Source organism: Lemur catta, chromosome 10 (assembly GCF_020740605.2).
Source record: "Lemur catta isolate mLemCat1 chromosome 10, mLemCat1.pri, whole genome shotgun sequence".
Classification (NCBI taxonomy): domain Eukaryota; kingdom Metazoa; phylum Chordata; class Mammalia; order Primates; family Lemuridae; genus Lemur; species Lemur catta.
Window position 1 is genome coordinate 85,306,209 of NC_059137.1, and position 22,694 is coordinate 85,328,902.

The 22,694-nt window shown below is 48.6% G+C and overlaps 1 protein-coding gene across 2 annotated transcripts in view; it reads right to left on the reverse strand.

Moving 5' to 3' along the window:
- Nucleotides 1–22,694, reverse strand: part of IPPK (inositol-pentakisphosphate 2-kinase) — a 50,048-nt gene that overhangs the window by 14,273 nt on the left and 13,081 nt on the right. For both annotated transcript variants that reach the window (XM_045563156.1, XM_045563157.1), the window contains exons 4-11: nt 19,903–19,969; nt 18,102–18,223; nt 16,708–16,797; nt 8,636–8,694; nt 7,722–7,794; nt 4,093–4,372; nt 2,047–2,197; nt 1,263–1,365 (exon numbers count right to left, since the gene is read on the reverse strand). In XM_045563156.1, the coding sequence (XP_045419112.1) occupies nt 1,263–1,365; nt 2,047–2,197; nt 4,093–4,372; nt 7,722–7,794; nt 8,636–8,694; nt 16,708–16,797; nt 18,102–18,223; nt 19,903–19,969 (945 nt within the window). The remainder of the gene's footprint in view (nt 1–1,262; nt 1,366–2,046; nt 2,198–4,092; nt 4,373–7,721; nt 7,795–8,635; nt 8,695–16,707; nt 16,798–18,101; nt 18,224–19,902; nt 19,970–22,694) is intronic.

Below are 22,694 nucleotides of genomic sequence, written 5' to 3' on the forward strand. Positions count from 1 at the left end.
AATAAAATTAAAAAGTAATCCATGCTTATTTAGTAGGAAACTGAAAATATAGAAATGTATAAAAAAGGAAATAAAGTCCTGTTTTTTCTCTTGAAAATAAAAAAACCAGTGCTGCTGTTTATTCCTAAATCAATGTACTCAGGTTGGGACAGCACATGGCAGACTCCGTCGCTTTATCCTGACCCAGAGGGTCCTCCTGGAACCTTTCCCACGGAGGACAGCTCTGCTCTTAGCCTTCACTAACTCCGCCACGGCCCTTGGCTTCAGGGGCTCACTTTAGGCTCTATAAGACACCCTCAGTCCTCCTCAAAAATCGACAGCTGCAGCCTCGGCCAGAGAAGCACTGAAGGGTCTTTCCCAAGCGGGAACCACAGACATGTGGACAGGACAGGTGAGGCCCGGTTCCAGCACAGCTGAGCACGTGCGCACAAGGAATGTAGCCTCACTCCCTCAAGAATGGAGTTTCTTCACTGTTTCGGTGTCTCGTAAAACCTTTGGCAGCCTAGTAATGCCTGTGGACCCCTTTCAGAGCAACATTTTTAAGTGCATAAAATATAGAGTGTGACAATGTAAAATACCAAAATATTTTTAAAGACAAATGTATTCCATAGTAATACATCACATCTCAGGCAGTGATGAATCTAATGACATCCGGAGGAGTCTGCAACTACAGTGTGAGTGATAAGAGGTCTGATTTCTCTTAGTGGCAGAGTCCTGGGTCCTGCCACATTCACAGTGGAAGGAAATGCTAAATTTCAGGTAGAGGTTAGCGAAAATAAAGATGTAATGTTTTTCCTATCCACATTCACAGAGCCTGAATTTCACAGCACCAGAAAGTACAGGACCTGGCCTCTTCCCTAGGAGACTCTCCCAGCTGCTCCTTGGCAGCGTTCTGAGGAAGAGGGCACAGGTGGGAACCAGGCCCCCTAGCGAGGACCTTGAGGAAAGGGACGGTTGCCATGGAGCCTGTTCCAGGCTGTTGAGAAGAAATGAAGATGGGCCGCCCCTGGGGCCTGGCCCCACCAGGGAATACACCCTCCTCAGGACAGGGTGGGCAGGGGCAGAACTGAGCCGAGGGAAACCCTCCTTAAAAGCTAAACGTACCATCCCCTGCCCTGGACCATCTGGGGGAAACATCAGCTACCCTTTTTTAGAGCCTCAATTTTTGTGCTTTAACCCTCTGGGGTAAGTAGTGGAAAAACCCCAAGTTAGTGCTAAGAGCCTAAGGAGCACACTGCACGTTTCCAGATGGGTCTGCCCACCTTCGTTAACGCAAAGGCCACGGTCCCGTCATCCTCAGTGGAAAAATCAAGCAGCTTCTGGTAAAATGCTTCATCATAAGGCCCGTCTATTTGCAGCGTTTTTCTGAAGAAGAAAACACAATAAAAACAGGATGATAAAGTCACCTGGAGATTGTTTCTTAAAGTGTTTACACATTCTACCATCCTGTAGCACCATTTAACAATCACACACTTTGTTTTAAAAGGCACCTAACAGATCCATCTCTTCCTCATGTTAAACTTGGTTCTGAAACACCAAGGTCTTAAATAGAACCTTGCAAGACCAGAATAGGGAGCTCTGAAGCTGAGACCTCTTCTGTTCCTGACAAGTGGCTTCCTGGGTCAGAGATGCAAGTGCAGGCTAGTGAGAAAGGACAGGATCCAGGCCCCACCAGACACTGCAGGCATGGACCCCGGTGACCTCCAGCACAAGCCCAGGGTCTGGGGCTCGGCTGACGCAGAAGCTCGAGCAGCTGCCCAGCTGGTGGAGCAACACTGCCCTCTACAGGCTCAGCCCTGACTCAGGATTTTGGAATTGCCAGGTGTGCTTTCTTTTCTAGAAACCAGTAAATGACCACTAACCTCACAGGGACCCTGGTCCTGCCTTACAAGGCACTGAATTCCCAAGCCGTGGCCCCTGGGGGCAGGGTGTGGCTGGCCTGTGTCGCCCTCCTGGGAACCCAAGTCCTGGGTGTTTTGTTCTGACCCTGTTCACCCCCATGGTCTCCCTTCAGGGCTGCCCAGGGTGGGGACTGCCTGGCCTCACCTCTCCTCGGGAAACTCTTGCAGGTACCGCTCAACCCGGTTGTACAGAGGGTAGAGGCCTTCGATGTCCAGCAGGTCCAACATCTGCACCTGGAGGGTTTTGTACAGAAGACAGCCCTTCGGTAACCCCGAGCGCTCTGGGGTGTTTTTTCCTACCAAGAACATCAGGGGAAAACGAGAGCAGGTTGATTATCAAAGACCAAAGAATGTGGGGGGCAGACATAGGCCGGCGCAGACCACAGGGCTCATCCTGGGCTCAGCCACACGGGCGTCACCACAGGCAAGGACTAGACCCTGGCCTGGCACTAAGGGCAGATGACGAGCCCGTCACAGAGCTGCTGGGGCTGGCACTAGCTTGGACCATGCTGGACGCACCAGGCCGTGCACAAAGGAAGGGCAAGAAACCTCAGCGTCTGCCTCTGTGCCTTGCCTCTCCAAACAACTCTCCTCAGAACGTCCTTTAAATTCCACCACAGTCACAGAAGTCACTTTATGGTTTAAGTTTAGAAAGTAAATCTTTATTCTAAGTAAGACAAGGCACAGAATTTCAAAATATCATGCTGACATTCCCAAATCTCTAAGATCACTAAGGGAGGACAACCTTGGGACCCTGTCTGCAGAGTCCAGAGCCACGAGCCCACGCTGAGATGCAGGTGAGGCCTGGGCTGGCCACACACAGCGGGCAGTAATCAAAGCCACCAACAAGGACCTGTTACTATATGGACAGAGGCAGAAACAAAACTCCACTCAAAATTCACAGTTCTCTGACACCTGCTGTAGACACGATGCCAAGTGAGCTTGGGAGACACCAAACCCCAAACCATCTCCTACCTCTAAAGGGAGCAACCATCTCCCGAGAAGACCAAACTATAGGAGCAAGTCCACACAGGGGAACCACCATGGCCTCCTGCAGATCCCGCCAGGGCCCTACACTCAGGCACCAGCGTGTGCTCGCCAGCTCCACGCCGGCAGGACAGTCCCAGCCACGCCGGACACGGAGGGAAACAGCAATAAAAGCTCACAGGCCCAACTGGAGGGGGTGTGCTAAAGTTACAGGATGTCCACGTGGTAGAGTATGGACACATGGTCAATAAAAGTTGAATAAATATATTTGCTGATATAGATACATATTTATGCTAATTAAGTTTAAAAATCCAGTTACAAATAATGTGGAGTATGAGCTTATTGTTTTCAAAATTAAAACCACCGCGGGTTGTGCTGGTTCCCGGGTGTGCGTCGGGGAAGGCCTGGGATGCGCAGGTGCTGTGCTGCTTGCTCAGTGCCCCGGACGGCCTCGGTGGCCGGCCCCGCAAAGCAGTTACATCGCCCAGATTGCGGTCATAATTTTACCAAAATTTTCTGAAATGATCAGGAATCACTTTTGTAACAACAAAAAAATCCCACAGAATGCACCTGTGGTAAGAAAACATTGGCATGGGGGGCAGAGAGAAAGGCAGGGCCCAGGGCACAGGTGAGCTTCCGGTCGCCCGTACGAGGGGCGCCTGTCTTCAAACTGCGCTTAGGTTCCCACCCAGAGTCTCGAGCGGCCTCAGCTCCTGAGACAGCGGGACACGCAGCAGCAGCCGGGTCTGGCTCAGCTCTTGCCTGTCTGTGGCCCTAGGGGCCTGTGTCTTCACCCCCATGTCAGGCTAGTGAAGACAACCCTTGGCGGTCAGGCCTCCCCGCAAAGGACTTCATGCCTCAGTTCTCCTTGTTGAAGAAACAGGCTGAGGAAAACCTGCTCCCAGGGTTGCAATGAGGATCAAACACAGTTGAAAGCATTCTGCAAGCAGCTGAGAGAACGCACAGACAGATGAACAATACTGCTGGGAAAACCCTAAAGCCCAAGTGTGCCCTGCAACTTGTGAACCCAGATAACAGGCGGGAGAGGGAGCCTCCACCCAGGTGTGAGAGGCAGCAAAGCCCACGCTGGGAAGCCCAGGTGGCGCCCACGGACACACCATGAGGCCAGGTCACTTTGCCGACTCTACCTGGCCACCCACGGGGACTGGACAGTCCTGAGGCCCCACGGAAGGCCGGGCCCTACCTTGGCAGTGCAGGCTCCTGCTGAAAGGGCTGGCTTCGCAGACACGTGGGCCTCGGGGCCCCGGCCCCAGTCTCAGGGAGCCCGCCCGGCCTTTGTCCGAGCTGCTAAGCAGTACCCGCGTGATGACGTGCACCAGCTCCCGGATCACGGCCCTTGTGCAGTGGGGCCCGCTGGCCAGGCCATTGGAAGGGAAGAAGAACGGCTTCAGGTGGTGCGCGAGCTCACTCCAGTCAGCCACGGGGCTCCGGGCATCTTTGCAGCCGTAAATCAGCTCACCGTTCTTTACGTGGGGAAGTGAGAGAGGGAAACATCAATCTAACAAATGTGTAGGACAACACCTTAGTGCCCACCACGCGCAGAGTGCGTGCGCAGGGTGTGAGCAAAGAGCCCCACTGTGTAGAGTGCCCCACCGGGGGTCAGCACACACTCTAGCTCCTCCAGGGAAACCCACCTTCACGTGCTGTGACATCAACCAAGAGGCATAGCCTATTGAGAATGAAAATGAGGAAAAGTTTTCAAAAACTGAAGACCAGGCTGGGTGCGCTGGCTCACACCTATAATCCTAGCACTTTGGGAGGCCAAGGTGGAAAGATCGCTTGAAGCCAAGAGTTCAAGACCAGCCTGGCTGGGCAACATGCAAGACCCGTCTCTACAAAAAAATACAAAAATTAGCCAGGCATGGTGGCATGCGTGTCTGTAGTCCCAGCTACTCAGAGGCTGAGGCAGGAGGATGGCTTGAACCCAGGAGGTTGAGGTTGCAGTGAGCTATGATGACACTACCGCACTCTAGCCCAAGTGACAGAGTGAGACCCTATCTCAAAAAAAGGAAAAAAAAAAAAAGAAACAAAACAAACAAAAAAATCTCTGAAGAGATTTTTGCTGGACAAGCACCCTCGGTGAGCCACGGCGCATTTGGAATCCAGCCATGGGTAAATGCTCTCAGCACAAAACAACAAACTCCCAAAGACACCAGCCCAGCTACTGCAAAGCCAAGGGAGTCAGCTCTGGCCAGGAGCAGGCAACTGTGAGGGCGGTGGTCTGCAGTCAACACCAGCACCGCGGAAGAGCATGACCTGGGCTCAGGGCCAGGCCACAGGGCGACCCCGGTGCTGGGTGGTGCAGCCTGAGCCAGGGCCTGCGGTGGGAGAAGCTGCTGGTGTCACCAGTGTGGAAACTTCATGTTTCAGAACATCCTGCCTTCTTAAATCATGCCCAGCAAAGAAACTCTTTACGGCACTAATGTTCAGATTCAGATTTTCCCAGGGTGGATGTAGGAACATCTGCTGTCATAGCCAGTGGGCCCGACGCCAACTTTTATGGGGGTCCGTGTGGTGTCTGGGTAAAAGGCCCTGGAGTAGCAGCCGACTCCAGGAGAGTGGTGAACCTGTCTGAACCTCGTTCCTTCATCCCTAAGATGGCGTGATCGGCACCTCCAGGACAGCCCCCCATAGCCCCTGCATCCTCCTCACACACGCTGGAGACCTCTCCACGCTGGGTTTGATCAGTGTGAACAACAGAATACGGGTAGAAGCAATGGCACACCACCTGCAAGATCAGTTATAAAAGATCCCATGGCCTCCGTCTTGATAGCTCTCCTAGGATCACAGAGGCCACACCGGGCAACACTATGGAGTCCCACAAGGCTGGGCACTGAGACTGCTGGCCCCAGGCAAGACTTCAGGTGAGCCCCAGCCTCCTGAGACACCAGGCAAGAACGAGCTGAGCTGCTCCTCACCTCCCAGCCCCAGAAACCGTGAGGAGACAAGTGGTTGTTTCAAGCTAAGTTTTGCATTAATTAGCTGCCACAGATGGGGACAATCCCAGCTCTCAGGCGGTGTGGACGGGCTCTCCTCCCTCACTGGGTCCTGCAGCACCTTCCCTGGGAGTCTCCTGTTCTGGGCACTGTCTGAACCCTCAGTGTGATGGGGACACAACTGAGACCACTGCTGGCCACTCTGGCAGGGACTGGGAGGTGTGCCAGCATGGGAGGCAGGCAGGAGGTGTGCTGGGGGCACAGGCCGAGGTCTGAGGCAGGTGGGTGGCATCTGACATGTACAAATACAGCCACTCAAGGACCTCATGTGGAATCCATGAACTCGGGCAGCAGAGCAGCAGCTCCGAGCCAAACACCCTGCAAGCCCCCAAAGCCTCTCAGCACAAGTGCCCAGTGTGAGGTCACTGACCACAACCCAGGCACCTTCTCCACACCTGGAACTGCAGAGCTTTGGGAGTTTTCTGCCTTGCTGGGTTTGAGCACTAAGTTGGACAAGGTTGGCGGCCGGGCTGCTCAGGAAAGCTGACGGGAATGCAGGATGGATAACAGTCGTGGTGCTGTCCTGTTATCTTAAAAAGCCGTTCCGTGTCACTTCTCTTAATCCATTTCTTTTGAAAGTATTCATTAATCTCAGGATTTTTCCATGCTGACTTTAACAGAAGCGGCAGGCAGCCGGGGTCCTGGGCCCTGGAGACCTTAGGTGTGGGTCTGACAAGGTCAGAAAAGGGTCCACTTGGGACAAAATGCCAGCCTCACCACAAGCTTCAAATAAATCCCTCTATGAACGAGAATCTATTTCTTAAGTCCTTAAAAAAAGTTAAACATTAAAAACTGCCCTTGAAATTTGTCTTCCTTTCCTAGATTTGGGAAGGTGGAGGCGGACAGGGAACAAAGTCACTCCCTCTGGCCACCAGCAGGATTTCTGAGCCAGATCCAGGCAGGTGGGTCAAGAACAGGCCCATCCCGCACACTGCGAGGGGTGTCTGGTGGGCAGCAGGGCACGGGCCACACGGAGCAGCAAGGGAGGACAGGGCTTCAACCCATCACTTCCCTCCTCCAGACCACGGCACCGGGAGCCAAGAGGCCGGTGCCCAGTGACTCTGCCTCCGTACTCGGATCCAACGCCTGTGAGGGCTGCCAGTGGCCCAGCTCCTGCAGGAAGCCCGGGATCCTGTCCCCAGCTGCCACTTATGTGTGATGGTTCATGAGGCTAGGACCAGGACTGGGACAATGACAAGGGGGACCCAAGGGAACACATCTCCAACACAGGCAAAAGGCACATCCCCCAACTGCCACCCAGGCCAGCCCTGCCCCCAACCTTGTCCCCTTCTTTCCACAGCCTCTCCTCTGCTGATGCCCCAAACCTACCCAGCTCCACCTTCTCCTCCCACCCCCTTTGGCCCCACTCCCAGCAGCAGGCCAGGCAGCCCCGGGGCCTCAGTGACCCCCAGGTCAGGACAACAGCTGACCTGAGCCATCCTTGTCCAAGGGTCACCTATCTACACATCGGGGGAGACTGAGGCCAATCCAGCAGTGGCCAAGGCTTTGACGTGGTGTACCCCAGGGGTACAGACAACCTGGGGTCACACAGATGTTGTGCTTATGGACGGTCTCAGAAAAAAGACAGGCAAAGGTCTGGGGCTGGAAGGTGCAAGCCGATAGGGGTGTGTGGACAACTGTGTGCACAATGGAGGCATGAGGACCCCCAAAGGGGATGTCAGACATGCTGTGCCTAACGCAGCCCAGCCTCTCGCCCTCATCTTTGTGGTCCCCCAAATCCTGTCATCAGAGACAGAGTGCCACGGGTTCACCTACAGCTCTACCCCAAAACCACCATAACATGGAAGCAGCTTACCTTAAATATCTTTAAGTTGTTCTGTGCCTCCTGCAGCAAACTCTTCAAGGCAAAGTGCATTCTCTGTTTGTTTCTAGAAGGGGAAAGGGTTGACAAGATTTAAAAGCAGCTGGAATTGACCTGTCCCTGCACACACACCTGCTTGTGGCTCAGAGAACATGCCAGTGCTCCCGGGGCTGAATTGGGAAACCCAGAGCCTGCCTAGGTCCAGTGACATCTCCCTCAACTACAGCCCCTCACGGCTGCCGCCCGCCCCAGTGGGTCACAGACATGGCTCCAAAGCCAGGCACATGCCCACCGGAGGCAGGAGGAGGGGGTGGTCCTGAACCCTGGGCCCCAGGGAGACATGAGGGACCGTGGCTGAGGCAGGGGTAGCGGGAGGCGGGAGCCCCACCAGCCTTCCTGACCATGAAGGCTCTGAGCCAGGGACTGAGCCCTGGGCTGCCCAGGCCAGCAGCGCACAGGGCGCACTGCAAAGCTGCCAGGCCACAGAGAGCCAGGCGCACGCCAGGGGGGCAGCAGCGACCCAAGAGCCCTATGGCTGGGCAGGCCTTGCCCTGGCAGAAGCAGCCACCAGAGCCACACACTTTTCAATACCTGCAGAGTAGCAAGTGAGCAAAGGCTTAAGCAATAAACTGTGAGGGTCCACATGGATGGGAGTCGAGGGTTTTTAAATCTGGTCACAATTTGGATGGGGGAAAACCGGTAAGTGAGCCACCACATCAAGCCGTGAACTCAAAGCCCTGGGGAATTCAGGCGCTCATGACAAAGGGGACCCTGAAGAGGCACTCCCCACCCCAGCCCTACCTCACAAACAGCTCCCCCACCCCACCTCACAGGACACCTCCCGCAGGACACCACCCCCACCTCCAGGGAATGCGACAAAAGGGGGCAAAGGAGAAGTGTTCCCTTACCCTGAGTAGAGATCGAGGGGACAGTATTTACTTATCTGCTTCCACTTCCCAGTTGCTACCTGTGAAAACACCAACAGGAGGGCATCAGATGACTGGCTGTTGGGACTGCACTGTGCCGACAAGGACACGCAGGACGGCGTAAGTGATGGAAGACGGTTAAGACGGGCTGCAGCCCTGCCCTGGAAAAGGCGCCACCACGTTGCAGATGCTCGTCACTAAGTAGGGGAGGGGCCACCAGACCGGCACTCCAGGAAACCTCGCCCGGCTCTGAGACCCAGCCCTTCACACAAGCAAGGAAGAAAGCAGCAGTCACCTTAACATTACACGGCTAGATTCTGGTAATGAGATTAACATATCTTTAGAGTTATAGTATCCAGTAACGGGGAGGATGTGGTTAACAAATAATTTCATGTTGCCAGTGGGAAGATAAACTGGCATAACCTTTTGAAAGGCAACTTGCTGGTACACATCAAAATTTAAAATGTACACGCCCCCAACTTGGCAAATCTACAAGGAATCTAGAAAAACTAGCACAATACAAACAAGTACAGAGACAAGATGTCCACTGCAGTCGTGATGATAACAGCAACACCCCGGAGCCAAGAGAGACAGTCACCACGGAGGGTCACTCAATCTCAGCCCATCCACTCAGTGGGGCCAGCACCGCAAGCAGCCTGGAGTGAAGGAATGAATACATGATATAGAGCCACTACCAGAAAGGGGCAGAACTAAGAACCACCAAGATTTATTCAAGGAAAAAAACAAATGGCAAAACAATGCATGTAGTATGATGTCACTTTTGCTTAACAAAAAAAGTATGTGTGCAAACATACGTGCACACATCCAAATATGCACTGAAAAGGCCTTAAAGGATATACAACAAACAATGCTCAAGGGTTATTTAAGTGAAAAAAAGCAATTAGCAGACAAAGTACATATAGCATAATCCCATTTTTGCCTTATAAGAGTATGTCCGTGCACACACAGGCAAGCAAACATCAGAACATTGGAGAGAAAGGCATCTCCATGTCATTTTTACCCAAATCATATGCATGTTTTTGTTGTCACAGGAAGAAGTCTAGATAGAAAGATGTACAAACTGAAAATATGACCTAGCTGGGAAGGCAGGTGACCTAATTCAGACAATGTCGTGTTCTACCGGTTACATGAGCAGCTACTGCTTCACAGCAAAAAATATTTCTTAAATATCTGTCATATATGTTGACAGTGAAAGGGAACGGCTCACACACTTTCTTTTCCCAAGAGCCTAGAAAGTTGTAACTCCACAAAGAAAAGAAGGTGCTGTTGGTCAATTTCCAGAGTTCACCAGAATTTTTGATTCTGACCATTTTTGCCAGTTTTCTGAGAAAATTGACCAAAGATTTCCAACAATCCAGGAAGCACTTACTGTAGTAAGAGTGAGCTTTTTGGCACTTTAAATCCCCTATTCCCACCCCCACCTCTAGCTCCAAGGGAACTCTGAAAACCAGCAGCTGCAGTCACGTGCAAACTGGCAGCCTGGCTGCCACAGAGCACGCAGAGCAGGGCAAGAGCGTCTCCAAAGCCTCATTCTCAGAGGACTGCCGTCATTCGACCTGTCTCTCGGTTCCCAGGAAGATCCCCGTTTGCCAGGTACGCTTCACTGACCTGACTCAGAGCTCACCCAGTGCAGGAGGCCTTTTTCCAAGGGGCATTTGTCAAAAATATTTAGAGGTAGTTGTTTAACTTCATGGCTTCCTGAGACAGTGGGTAATGGTGGGAGCAATAGGCTAACCTAAAGCTAAAAACAAAAAGCTGAGTAATGAAATGTACACAGAGGCTTTGAAAAGCTCTAGCTTATTCTGGGAATCTAGAAAGCCATGCACAGGCTCAGGAAAGACCTAGAAGGCCCTTAGCTCTGAGCGGATCTGAGGCTCATTGGAAGTAGAAGCCAAGGCAGAGAGAGCATCAGTCACACTGCTGAGTGGGCCACAAGCGCACACAGAGCCCCTTGGCAAAGCCTGGGAGACTTATTGGTTCCAAGCGTTTAAGAAAATATCTATCAAAGTATTAGCTGCCCACTAAGCCAACTGAGCAGAGACTTCAGTGGCCGTACATGACCAAGAATACAGATTTCACAAAATTAGCAGAGAAAAGTCTCTAAAGAAACAATAACAACTATCAAAGGAACAATAACAAACCCTCAGGAGCCGGTAGAACCTACTTTCCAGAGTGGCCACGTTATATTGTTGAAAATATCCATTTTCAAGAATATAATGCAAAGAAACAAGAAAGCTGTTTCACAAAACATGAAACGAAACAAGAAAGTATGGCCCATACACAAGGACAAAAGCAATCAACACAATGCCTCTGAGGAGGCCCAGACACTGGACTTATTCAGACTTAAGTCAACTATGTTAAATATGCTTAGAGTTAAAGGAAACCAGGGACAAAGAACTAAAAGGAACAAACAGAGTAATATCTCAACAAATAGAGTCTATTAATAAACAGATAGAAAGTATAAAAAGAAACCAAAGAGAAAAAGAAACCAAATAGAAATTCTGTAGTTGAAACATACAATAACCAAAATGAAAAAGTAACTAGAGGGGCCTAACAGTAGACTGAGCAGCCAGAAGAGATAATCAGTGAATTTTAGGATAAAGCCCAAGAGATCACACCTAGACACATCATAAACTGTCAAAGGACAGAGACATCTTAAAAAGCAGCAAGAGAGAAGTGACTGGTATCAGGCACAAATAACCCTCCTAAGATTAACAGCTGATTTCTCATCAGAAACCATAAAGCCAGAAGGCAGGGGTATGACATATCCCCAGTGCTAAAAGAAAAAGACTATCATCCAAAAATTCTAGATCTAACCAAACTATCCTTAGAAAATAAAGGAAGAAGTAAGACATTGCCAGATAAACAATGACTAAAAGAATTTGTTCTTAGCAAACCTGCCCTATAAGAAATACTAAAAGGAGTCCTGTAGGCTGAAAGATACTGGACAGAAACTCAAATCCACAAGAAGAAATTAACAGCACCAGTAAAGGTAACTATTAATACATAGGTAAACATAAAAGAAGGTACAAATATATTTTGGGTTTTTTTCCCTCCTATCTGATTTAAAGGACAATTGCAAAGGCCAACAATTACAAATCTGTACTGACAAGCACATGATGTGGAAAGATGTCATTTGTATCACGATAACATCACAAAGGAGGGGGAAGGCAGCAAAACTTTTATATTTTACTGAAATTAAGTTAGTATTATCTGAACTAGACCATTTAGGTTAATATGTTAAATTAATACACAGAACTACACAAGAAGTCAACAAGGAAGAAGAACACTATATAAACCAACTAGCCCTAACATATCCATAGAACACTCCAACCAAAAACAGCAGATTACACATTCTTCTCAAGTAAACATGGAAAATTCTTAAAGACAAACCTTATGTTAAATCACAAAACAAGTCTCAATAAATGTAAAAAGAGTGAAATCACGCGATCAATGTTCTCTAAACATAGTGGAATGAAATCAGAAATCGGTATTAAAGGACAATTTGAGAAACTCAAAAATATGTGAAAATTAAACACTCCAGATCATCAATGGGTCAAAGAAGAAGTCAAAGGAGAAATCACAAAATAAATTAAGGTAAATAAAAATGAAAACACAACATATCAAAGCTTATGGGATGAAGAGAAAGCAGTTACGTAGAGGAAAATTCATAGTTGTAAAGACCTATATTAAAAAGATGAACATTCTCAAATCAATAACCTAACTTTCGACCTTATGAAACCAGAAAAAGGTAACAAACTAAACCTAAAGCAAGCAGAGGGAAGGAAACACTAGAGTGGAGATAAATGAAATACTAAGTAGGAGAGAAAACAGAGAAAATGAACAAAATCAGAAGTTGTTTCTTTGAAAGATCAACAAATATGACACAATCCTTTGTCTAGACAAACAAAAAAGAGAGGACTCAAATCACTAACATCAGGAACAAAAGAAGGGACGTTACTGCCGACATCGCAGAAGTAAAAAGATTATAAAGGAATGCTATGAACAACTGCATGCAAACAAATTAGATGAAATGGACAAATTACTAGTAACACACAACTACCAACAACTGACTCAAGAAATAGAAAATCACAACAGACTGATAATAAGAGACTGAATCCATAAGCAAAAATCTACCTAAAAGAAAAGCCCAGGACTAGATGGCTTCACCAGTGAATCCTACCAAACATTTAAAAAAGAATCAACACCAATACTCAAACTCTTCCAAAAAATTGAAGAGCGAAGAGAAGGAAACACTTGCTAACTCATTCTGTGAAGCCTGTTACTACAATAGTAACAATATCCCTTATGATTAAAAAATCCTCAAAAAAAAAAAACCCCTAGTAAACCAAATTCAGCAGCATATTAAAGGGATTATAGATGAAATGGGATTTAACCCAGAAATGCAAGAGTAGTCCAACATATAAAACTCAACTAATGTAATATGCCATATTAATAGAGGAATGCGTCTCATGATCTAGGATCATCTCAATAGATACGGGACAAGCATTTCACAAAATCCAGCATCCTTTCAGTATTAAACAAAAACAAAAACACTCAAAAGAACATCTATGAAAAACACACAGCAAACATTACAAACTCGATGGTGAAAGACTGAAAGCTTTCTCCCTAAGATCAAGAACAAGAACAAGACAAAGATGTCTCAATATTTCATATAACATTGTACTGCAAGTTCTGGCCAGGGCAATTAGGGAAGAAAAACAAATAAAGGGCATCCAGATAGGAAAGAAAGAAGTAAAACTATTTCTATCTGCAAATGATCTAATCATATATACAGACAATTCTAAGAATCCACACACACAAAAAAATTATAGCAAATGAGCAAGTACAGCAAGGCGACAGGATACAAGATCAATAACCATCAATCAATTGTATTTCTCACCTCACACTCATTAAAATGGCTACTATCAAAAAACCAGAAATAACAAGTGCTGACAAAGTTGTAGGGAAACTGGAACCCTCATACATTGCTGATGGGAATGTAAAATGATACAGCTATAAAATGGAAAACAGTATCATGGTTCCTCATAATTAAACCCAGAATTACCAAATGATCAGCAATTCCACTTCTGAGTGTATACACAAAAAAACTGAGACCAGGGAGAGCAGCACTATTCATAATAACCAAAAGGTGGAAGCAAACCAAGTTTCCTCTGACTGATGAAGGGATAAACAAAATGTGGTATGTATATAGTGAAATATTATTCAGCCTTAAAAAGGAAATTCTGACACATGCTACAACATGATTGAACTATGAGGATATTATACTAAGTGAAGTAAGCCAGTCACAAAAAGTCACATGATTCCACTTACATGAGGTAACTAGAATAGTAACATTCATAGAGACAGAAAGTAGAATGGTAGTTGCCAGGGGCTGGGTTTTAGGAGGAAATGGGCAGTCATGGTTTAATAGGTAAAGGGTTTCAGTTTTGAAAGACAAAGAGTTCTGAAGATGGATGGTGGTGATGGTTGCACAAAAATGTGAATGTACTTAACGCCCATGAACCGTACACTTAGTGGTTAAGATGGCAAATTTTACATCATGTGTATTTCATCACAATTAAAACTATACATATTTCAAAAATCAGTTGTATTTTACGTATTACCAATGTACAATCTGAAAGCGAAATAAAAAAATTTCCATTGACAATAGCATCCAAAAAAATAAAATACTTAGGAATAAATTTAACAAAAGTATAAGACTTATACACAGAAAACTATAAAACATCATTGAAAAAAATTAAAGACCTAAATAAATGGAAAGACATCCTGTGTTCACAACTAAAGTATTAATACTGTTAAAGTGGCAATACTTTCCAAATTGATCCACAGATTCAGTGGAATCCTTATCAAAATCTTAACTGATTTCTTTGTAGAAATTGACAAGCTAAAGGACCTCAAATTGTAAAGGAAAAAGTGAAACTCTCTATTCATAAATGGCCTGATCCTCTATACAGAAAATCCAAAGAATCCACAAGAATGCTACTAGAATTTAAAAAACCAAGCAAAGTTGCAGGGTATAAGATCAACACACAAAAATCAGTCATTTCTATACACCAGCAATGAACAATCTGAAAAGGAAATTAAGGAAGCAATTCCATTTACAATGACATTTATAATATTCCAAAACAATAAAATACCTAGAAATAAACTTAACCAAAGTACTGAAAGACTTGTGCACTGAAAACTGTGTGGCTAAAGAAATTAAAGACCAAATAAATGGAAAAGTATCCTATGTCCATGAATATTTTTTTTTTTTTTTTTTTTTTTGAGACAGAATCTCCCTTTGTTGCCCGGGCTAGAGTGAGTGCCGTGGCATCAGCCTGGCTCACAGCAACCTCAAACTCCTGGGCTTAAACGACCCTACTTGCCTCAGTCTCCCGAGTAGCTGGGACTACAGGCATGCGCCACCATGCCCGGCTAATTTTTTTCTATATATATTTTTTAGTTGGCCAGATAATTTTCTTTCTATTTTTAGTAGAGACGGGGTCTCGCTCTTGCTCAGGCTGGTCTCAAACTCCTGACCTCGAGCGATCCACCCACCTCGGCCTCCCAGAGTGCTGGGATTACAGGCGTGAGCCACCACGCCCGGCCCTGTCCATGAATATTGTTAAGATGACAGGCCGGGTGCAGTGGCTCACACCTGTAATCTCTACTAAAAATAGAAAGAAATTACATGGACAACTAAAAATATATATAGAAAAAATTAGCCAGGCATGGTGGCACATGCCTGTAGTACCAGCTACTCGGGAGGCTGAGGCAGTAGGATCGCTTAAGCCCAGGAGTTTGAGGTTGCTGTGAGCTAGGCTGACGCCACGGCACTCACTCTAGCCAGGCAACAGAGTAAGACTCTGTCTCAAAAAAAAAAAATGACAATACTACCCGAGTGATCTAGAGTCACATAATCTGTCAAAATTCCAACAGCCTTTTTTTGCAGAAATGAAAAACTGATCCTCAAGTTCATATGAGGGACCCCAAACAGCCAAAATAATATTGAAAAAGAAGAAAAGCTGGAAGCATGATACTTCCTGATTCTAACATATATTGGAATATATAGAGAACACCTATAATTCACCAACAACAAAAACTCAATTTTAAAATGAGCAAAAGAACTATAATAAGATACTACCCCACAACCATTAGGATGCCTGGAACTACAAAAATGGACAATAAGAAATGTTGGCGAGGATACTGAGAAACTGGAAACTTTGCACATTGCTGATAGGAATGTAAAATGGTCCAGCTGCTGCACAAAACAGTCTGGTGGTTCCTCCAAAAGTTAAACGTAGGATTACCTTAAGACTCAGCAATTCTGCTCCTAGGAATCTACCCAAGAGAAATGAAACTAGGGACTCAAACAAGTATAGGTATATCAATGTTCACAGCAGCGCTATTCACAATAGCCAAAAAGTGGACACGTTGGAATTCTATTCAATAGATGAATGGATAAACAAAATGTGCTACCTTCACACAACGGAATATTATTCAACCATAAAAGGAATGAAGTGCTGACACATGCCACAACATGAATGAACCTCAAAACATTATGCAAACTGTAAGAATCACAAAGGCTACACATTATATGATTCCATTTATAGGAAATACCCAGAATAGGGAAATCCACAGAGAGAAAATAGATTCTTGGTTGCCAGGAGCTAGCAGGAGGGGAAAATGGAAAGTGACCGCTAATGGGGACAGAGTTTCTTTTTTGAGGTAATAAAAATTTCTGGAGGGCCAGGCACAGTGGCCCACGCCTGTAATCCTAGCACTCTGGGAGGCCAAGATGGGAGGATTGCTTGAGGCCAAGAGTTCGAGACCAGCCTGGGCAATAGAGAGACTCCGTCTCTACAAAAAAGTTAAAAAGTTAGCCAGGCGTGGTGGCACCCACCTGTAGTCCCAGCTACTAGGGAGGCTGAGGCAGATTGAGCCCAGGAATTTGAGGTTGCAGCAAGCTACAATGACACCCCTGTGCCCCACCCAGAGCAGCAGAGCCCACACATCAGTCTTCTCACCTTGAGGTGCTGGTGCATGCAGTAACGACAGACCTTATGCTTCATCTCATGTGTGACATCACTCGAGAAAGGAATAAACCCACATTTTGGCTGTAAAATAAACAAATAAAGAGGAAAAAATGCTTAGGAAGAAATCACGTACCTTTAAATAGACACATCACTAACTATAAGATAAGGGAGAGCAGCGAGTGTCAGGTGCACAGGTCCCCAGAAGCTGTTTTCATTTTCAGCTCCCAGTGGGAACACCGCTTCCCTCAGCACATCATACAAACATCTCTGCCTCTACAGCACCCACGGCCAGAACTCTCACTGGGGGAGATCGGAGGTGCCTCTGTGCTGGCTTGACACAAACACAACCCAGAGCAGCTTTGTGCTTCCACTAAAGAATGTGACTAGAAGATTCTAAGGAGTGGAGATGTGCCCAGGGCTCACAGCTCCAAGAAGCAGAACCATCGTTCCCGCTGACACTAGCGTGTGGCCTGACAGGGGCCCATCTGATAGTTGCTAGGCTCCCAGAATGGCAGGGAACCCCAGCTGCTGCCTCTCGGCACACACAATAAGCAAGACCAGCGCTCAGCCTCGGGTGCTGAGGATGTGGCTGGGGAGGCAGAACATCTACCCACACGCAAGGATCACAAGACGCAAGCGTTCAGGCCAAAGGCATGACCCACAGTCACTGCCTGAGAGGTTTGGAGGAAGGAGACAGGTGATGGCCAGGATGTGTTGGGTAGCTTCCTGAGGCCCCCGGGGCCACTCCCGACGTGGGCGGCAGAGAGCTGAGGCAAGGGGGCCCCCGGCCTGCTGCCCTGCACCAGGCAAGACATTCAGGACTCCGGCACCCCTGAGGGTCACAGTGGCCTTTGTGCCTCCAGGGAAATCCCCCCTGAGCAGGACAAGGAGAGCCCCCCAGTGTACAGGGCCACCCACACACGGGGCTCCTGCAACACAGTGAGCAGCAGCCAAGCGCCAATAGGGCGCAGCCCAGAGAAGCACAGAGGAAGGCCAGGACCCTGGCCGTCAGCACTGTCTGAGGACAACAGGGCTGGGGGTTCGGGCCCAATGCTTCCCTCTGGCAACCCTCGACCAGGGACTGTCCCAGCGCCGGCATGGAGGACAGGCTCTCCTGTCATCGGCTCCCAGGAATGAGCCTAAACCTGGGCTCTGGGAGGCTGTGGGAGGAACCCGAGCATCAGGATGCAGTGACACCTCTGGAAGGAAAGGGAAGCAAGCGGAGGCTCCAAGAGCCGAGGGTGCCTGGACCTGAGAAGGGGCCACAGGGCCCAAAGAACACGTTTCTGTGGGAACGTAGTTGGGGCAGATTACTCTCAGACTTACAACCCAGGACCGACCTTTCCCCTTTTACCCACATCATTTCCCCCTCAACAAAAGATCACCTTAATCTCTACACACAGAATCGGCCAGTGCTCTGCAAAGCGGTAGGTCTGAAGTCTGGTTAAATTGGGAAGGCACATAGCATAACCACTGAGAGTATCCAGGTCCTTGTCACAGCGAGACTCTGGAAAACAGAGCAAGGGTCACATTCGATCATCAGTATGAGAGACAAGAGACCTGCCCAAGACAGACCTGGCCTTGTCCCTGGCTTCTGGGTGTCATCTCTGAGCCTGACGAGAGCCTTGTGTTTACCTGGGGAGCTTGAGGACACACAGTAGCAATGTGGTTTATGGGGGCGTCCTTTGGACCACATGGGCAGTCAGCTGGGTCTATGTGTCTGAGCCCCAATAAAAACACTAGACACCGAGGCTCGGTGAGTTTTCTGATGGGCAAAATCCCACGTGTGCTGTCACACATCCTTGTTGGGAGATTAAGCGCTGCCCACACAGCCCCCAGAGAGACGACACCCAGGAGCTTGTGCCGGGTCTCTCTTGGACCCCTCCCCTGTGCCTCTCCCCTTGGCTGGTACCATCTTTATCCTTTTGCTGTAATAAACCATATCCATGAGTAAAACAGTGAGATCTGTGGGTCCTTCTAGCAAATCACCAACCCTGAGAGTGGTCTTAGGAACCCCCAAATGTGCAATTGTCAAAAGTGAGGATGGTCTTGGGGATGGCCCCCTAATTCCATGACTCCCTTAGCCCAGAAACTGGGAGAGGGAGGAGACTGCAGCCTCTAGGCTCTTATCAGAGCTGGGCCCTTCCCAACCCCCGGGGCATCAATATGTCTGCAGCACAGACTCTGCTGGAAACTAGTGTGGACAGAGCCTGGGCTCCAGGCACCCGGGATGGGCTTTCCCTCCTTTTACATAATGAGCCTTATTCCCAGCCATTATAAGGAAGGGCAGCATGGTTCTCCTTACCCTGATTGTTATAAAATGCCAGAGGGAAGCTGAGCGGCTGAGCAGCTGGCCCTGGCCGGCCTCAGTCTGCCCTCAGGGAGATGAGGAACGGAGCCTGAGATACTGTCCTGCGATTTCCCACCTCCCCGACCTTTCCCAGCATGCAGCCTGCTCCTCCCTGCCCCAGCCAGAGACTCCAGATGCAGAGAATCATTTGCTTTCAAATCAGGAAAAAATCGTTTCCAAATCAAAACAGGAAAAAATTTTAGTGGCCAATTCCACACCCTCATTGCCTCGCTGTGCTTTAGGAAGAGGCATTTCCACCCTCAACACTGATTGAACTTTACCTCTTTGATCAATAACTGTGGAAAAAAGCTTTGACATGGTTCCTGCCCATAAGGCCACCAGCAAGTGTGGGAAAGGTGGGGGTGGGGGCAATGACCACGGAACTCCCCTTGTTTCCCTCCTCCCCAGGAGGACAAGCACCTGGCCTGGACTCTGGCGGGGGAGGGGGGGGCACCTCCCAGCCTGCAGCCCCTCCTGGGCCAGGCCCTCCCTCCTGAGGCTCAGGTCACCTCAGTTTCCTTTTGACTCTTCCAGGTACCCCCAGACCCTTCCCTTCCCTGGGTCTCCCCTAGCTCCTTCATCTCCCTCTCCTCCTGCCTGCTGTTTTATGGTCTTTTACTAATTAGTTCTTAGTGTCATACATTCTGTGCAGTGCTCTGGTTTTCTGATGCACAGAATCATACCCATGTGCTCCTAGGATTTCTACGTGATAATGAAATTTCTGGCAACAGAATTGCTGAAAACTGCATATGCCTAACATAGGTGATCATTTCAAATACTTCTCAAATGGAATATTTTAAATCACAAACAATATTCCTAAATTAAAGCACCCTTACCTGGCCTTTCGGACTGTATCTTTAAACAAAGCTGTTTCACAAACTCTAAAGGCAGCTGAACCACTTCCTATAAGAAAAAACATGAAATACTCAATGTGGGTTACACTATGATGCAGACACACTTAATGCCACAGAACTGTACATCTAAAAATGGTTAAAATGGCAAATTTTGTATGTATTTTATCAGGATAAACAAAAAGTTTATAGCTAAAAAAAATTCCACGTGTGGGTTTTGGGAATAAAAGCTGCTCTATTATTTCCAGAACATGTCCAGGCTACACAAAGATGCCAGCGTTTCGGTGCGCTCAGGGCAGATGGCTCTCCTCCCGCTCCTCTGCGCTCAGGGCAGCCAGGTTCACAGTCGTGGCGACAGCCTCCCAGCCAGTGTCTCCCACCACAGAGCAGCCCTCCCACGGCCCCTTCTGGTCCCTGCAGCATCTGCAGACACAGAGCAGGGGCCTGAGGCAGTTTTCAGACCACATGGAAGATCCTCGCTGATTCCTCAGACAACAATGAAGGCCTCGCGTTACCACCGGAGGAGCAGCTCAGCGTCTGATCAAATCATTAATCTCAGTGAGACAGTCTGTGCCTCAGCCACGGAGGACTCAGCGTGGCCAACAGCCAGCATGTCCCTCCACTTGGCTTTTCTTTGCAATTTCCCAAATGAAAGGGTTTTTACTTAAGCCATGTTGCTCATCATCTTCTCTGTCCTCTCGTATTTCCAAGGTGGCAGAATTGTGACTTCTGAAAAAGTCCCAAAGGGGCAGAACGGAGGAGACCTGCTAGAACAAGAATGCTGGGATCCTGCCCATGGAGAGACCACGCCTTCCCCGCCACACCCACGTCCTTCTGCCACCCACCCCAGTGCAGTCAATGGTCTGCTCCCAGCCTGCTGCGCCAGTGTCACTTGTGATTTTGTCGTTTACCTAAACACGCTATAAAGTAATGAAAGGTAACTTACTAAAAAAACTTAGTACTGAATTAGGTGAAGTGAAACAAAGAAAAGAGTAGGAAATGTAAAAATTCAAAAGTCCAAAACATAGATCATCTCACAAAAGTCCAAGTTCTTGCTTCATTTCAAAGAAAGCAAAAGTACAAAAGGCACAGATGCCACGTGTGTGAGAACGATCACCAGGAACTACACTGAGCTCCTCACTCTGGAAATGCCCCCATCCCACAGCACACATGGCTGGAGACACAGAGCCACATGGGTCTTGGGTCCACACACAGCAACGGACCTCCGCATTGCTGTCTGCCCACAGCCCAGCCGGAGTCCACAGGCACCCAGGTGGAAAGACCTACGTTTCTTCCAGACAACTTTAAATTACTGATTTTATAATGAGTGTATCTGTGTTTTAAGTCAAAATAAAATGCTTACAGTAGCCATCCTCTTAAAAGTTTGACAGTGTTGCTGGGAGTGGACGATACCATCTGCCCGACCAGGCGAGGACAGTGACAACCAGCTCCTGCACAAAGCATTCGCTTAAAAAGAACCAGAGGTAAAGCCCACAGAACTCCCCTCCTGGCCCTGTAACCTGGGCGCTGAGATGAGGGAGGCAGGCGTGGCGTTGCCCTCAAAGGGATGAGGGGATGGCTGTTCAGAAGGACAAAGAGCCGCCAGGCTGTCGGCTCACCCCTTGAGTACCGGGCCCAGTCTACACATCAGCATGTGAAGTTCAAACTGGAGTGGAGGCTGGCCCCCGGTGGTGGCCGGTAACAGGAGAATTTGGTCCACAGAAGCGAGGTGGACCTTCTAAACTTTCAGGCTCCTCCCAGTACTTAGGAAGCAGCATCTGGAAGAACGAGAAGAGCAGCCTCTACCCCATTCCCTGTCTCCTAAATGCTCCAGCTCCTGTGCAGATGGGCCCAGACCAAACTCACACCCACTAGGCAGGGCCAGGAGCTGGGGTGTGTCTGTGCTGTCTCTGAGATCTCATCAAGGGGCCTGGTTGTGTCCTGTCCCAGGACAAACAGGACGGAAACACTCTGCTTCGCCTAACTCGCTGACACATCCGTTCTTCCCTCACATGGTCTCACATGGCTCTGCCAATGTGGCCACCCTGAGGGGCACACAACCGCCTGGAATGTGCTCTGTGCCCACTTTCCCACTGCACCAGAGTCCAGCGACTGTCCTGGCAGGGCATGTTCACCTGGAGCAAAAGCAAGCACTGTTTCACTCTGGCAGGTGTCTTGATGCAGAGAGGACAGGCTAATAGGTGACCTTGTGGGCTGAGCCCTGTTCACTGTAGATTCATTTACTGTGTGTGACCCATCAATCTGAGGATAAAACAGAGCCAAAGCCAGAGCCACAGTGCTCGCTGCTGAAGATGCTCCTGATCCTGTCCCCACCCTCAATGCAGTCCCCTCCCCACTGGGCCACCACCACTGGGATTCCCACATCTACCATGGCCAACAAGTGCCATGGCCACCGGAGCCCTCCCTCCCAGAGACAGGTCTAAAATCTACAAGACCAGAGACATTCCCCCTCGGATAAGACGAGGCAAGGCTGCCAGGGTGGTAGCATTTCCAGCAGATCTTGCCAACTGGCCATCGGCACAGACATGCCCTGTATAAGAACCACATGAATCCTCCTAAAAGAGAAACTGTGACCTCCACAAACATCCCCAACACCACAACAGTGCCGAAAACCGGCCAGGAGCGAATCTTGCATCCTCAGCAGCCAGGCAGGACCAAGAGTCCTGTCCAGGCCTCAGGACTGCAGACCTGCTCAGAGAACAACCCAGGTACACACAACAGGTGGGCCTGGGCTGGCGCCCCAGTCCTCCCAGACC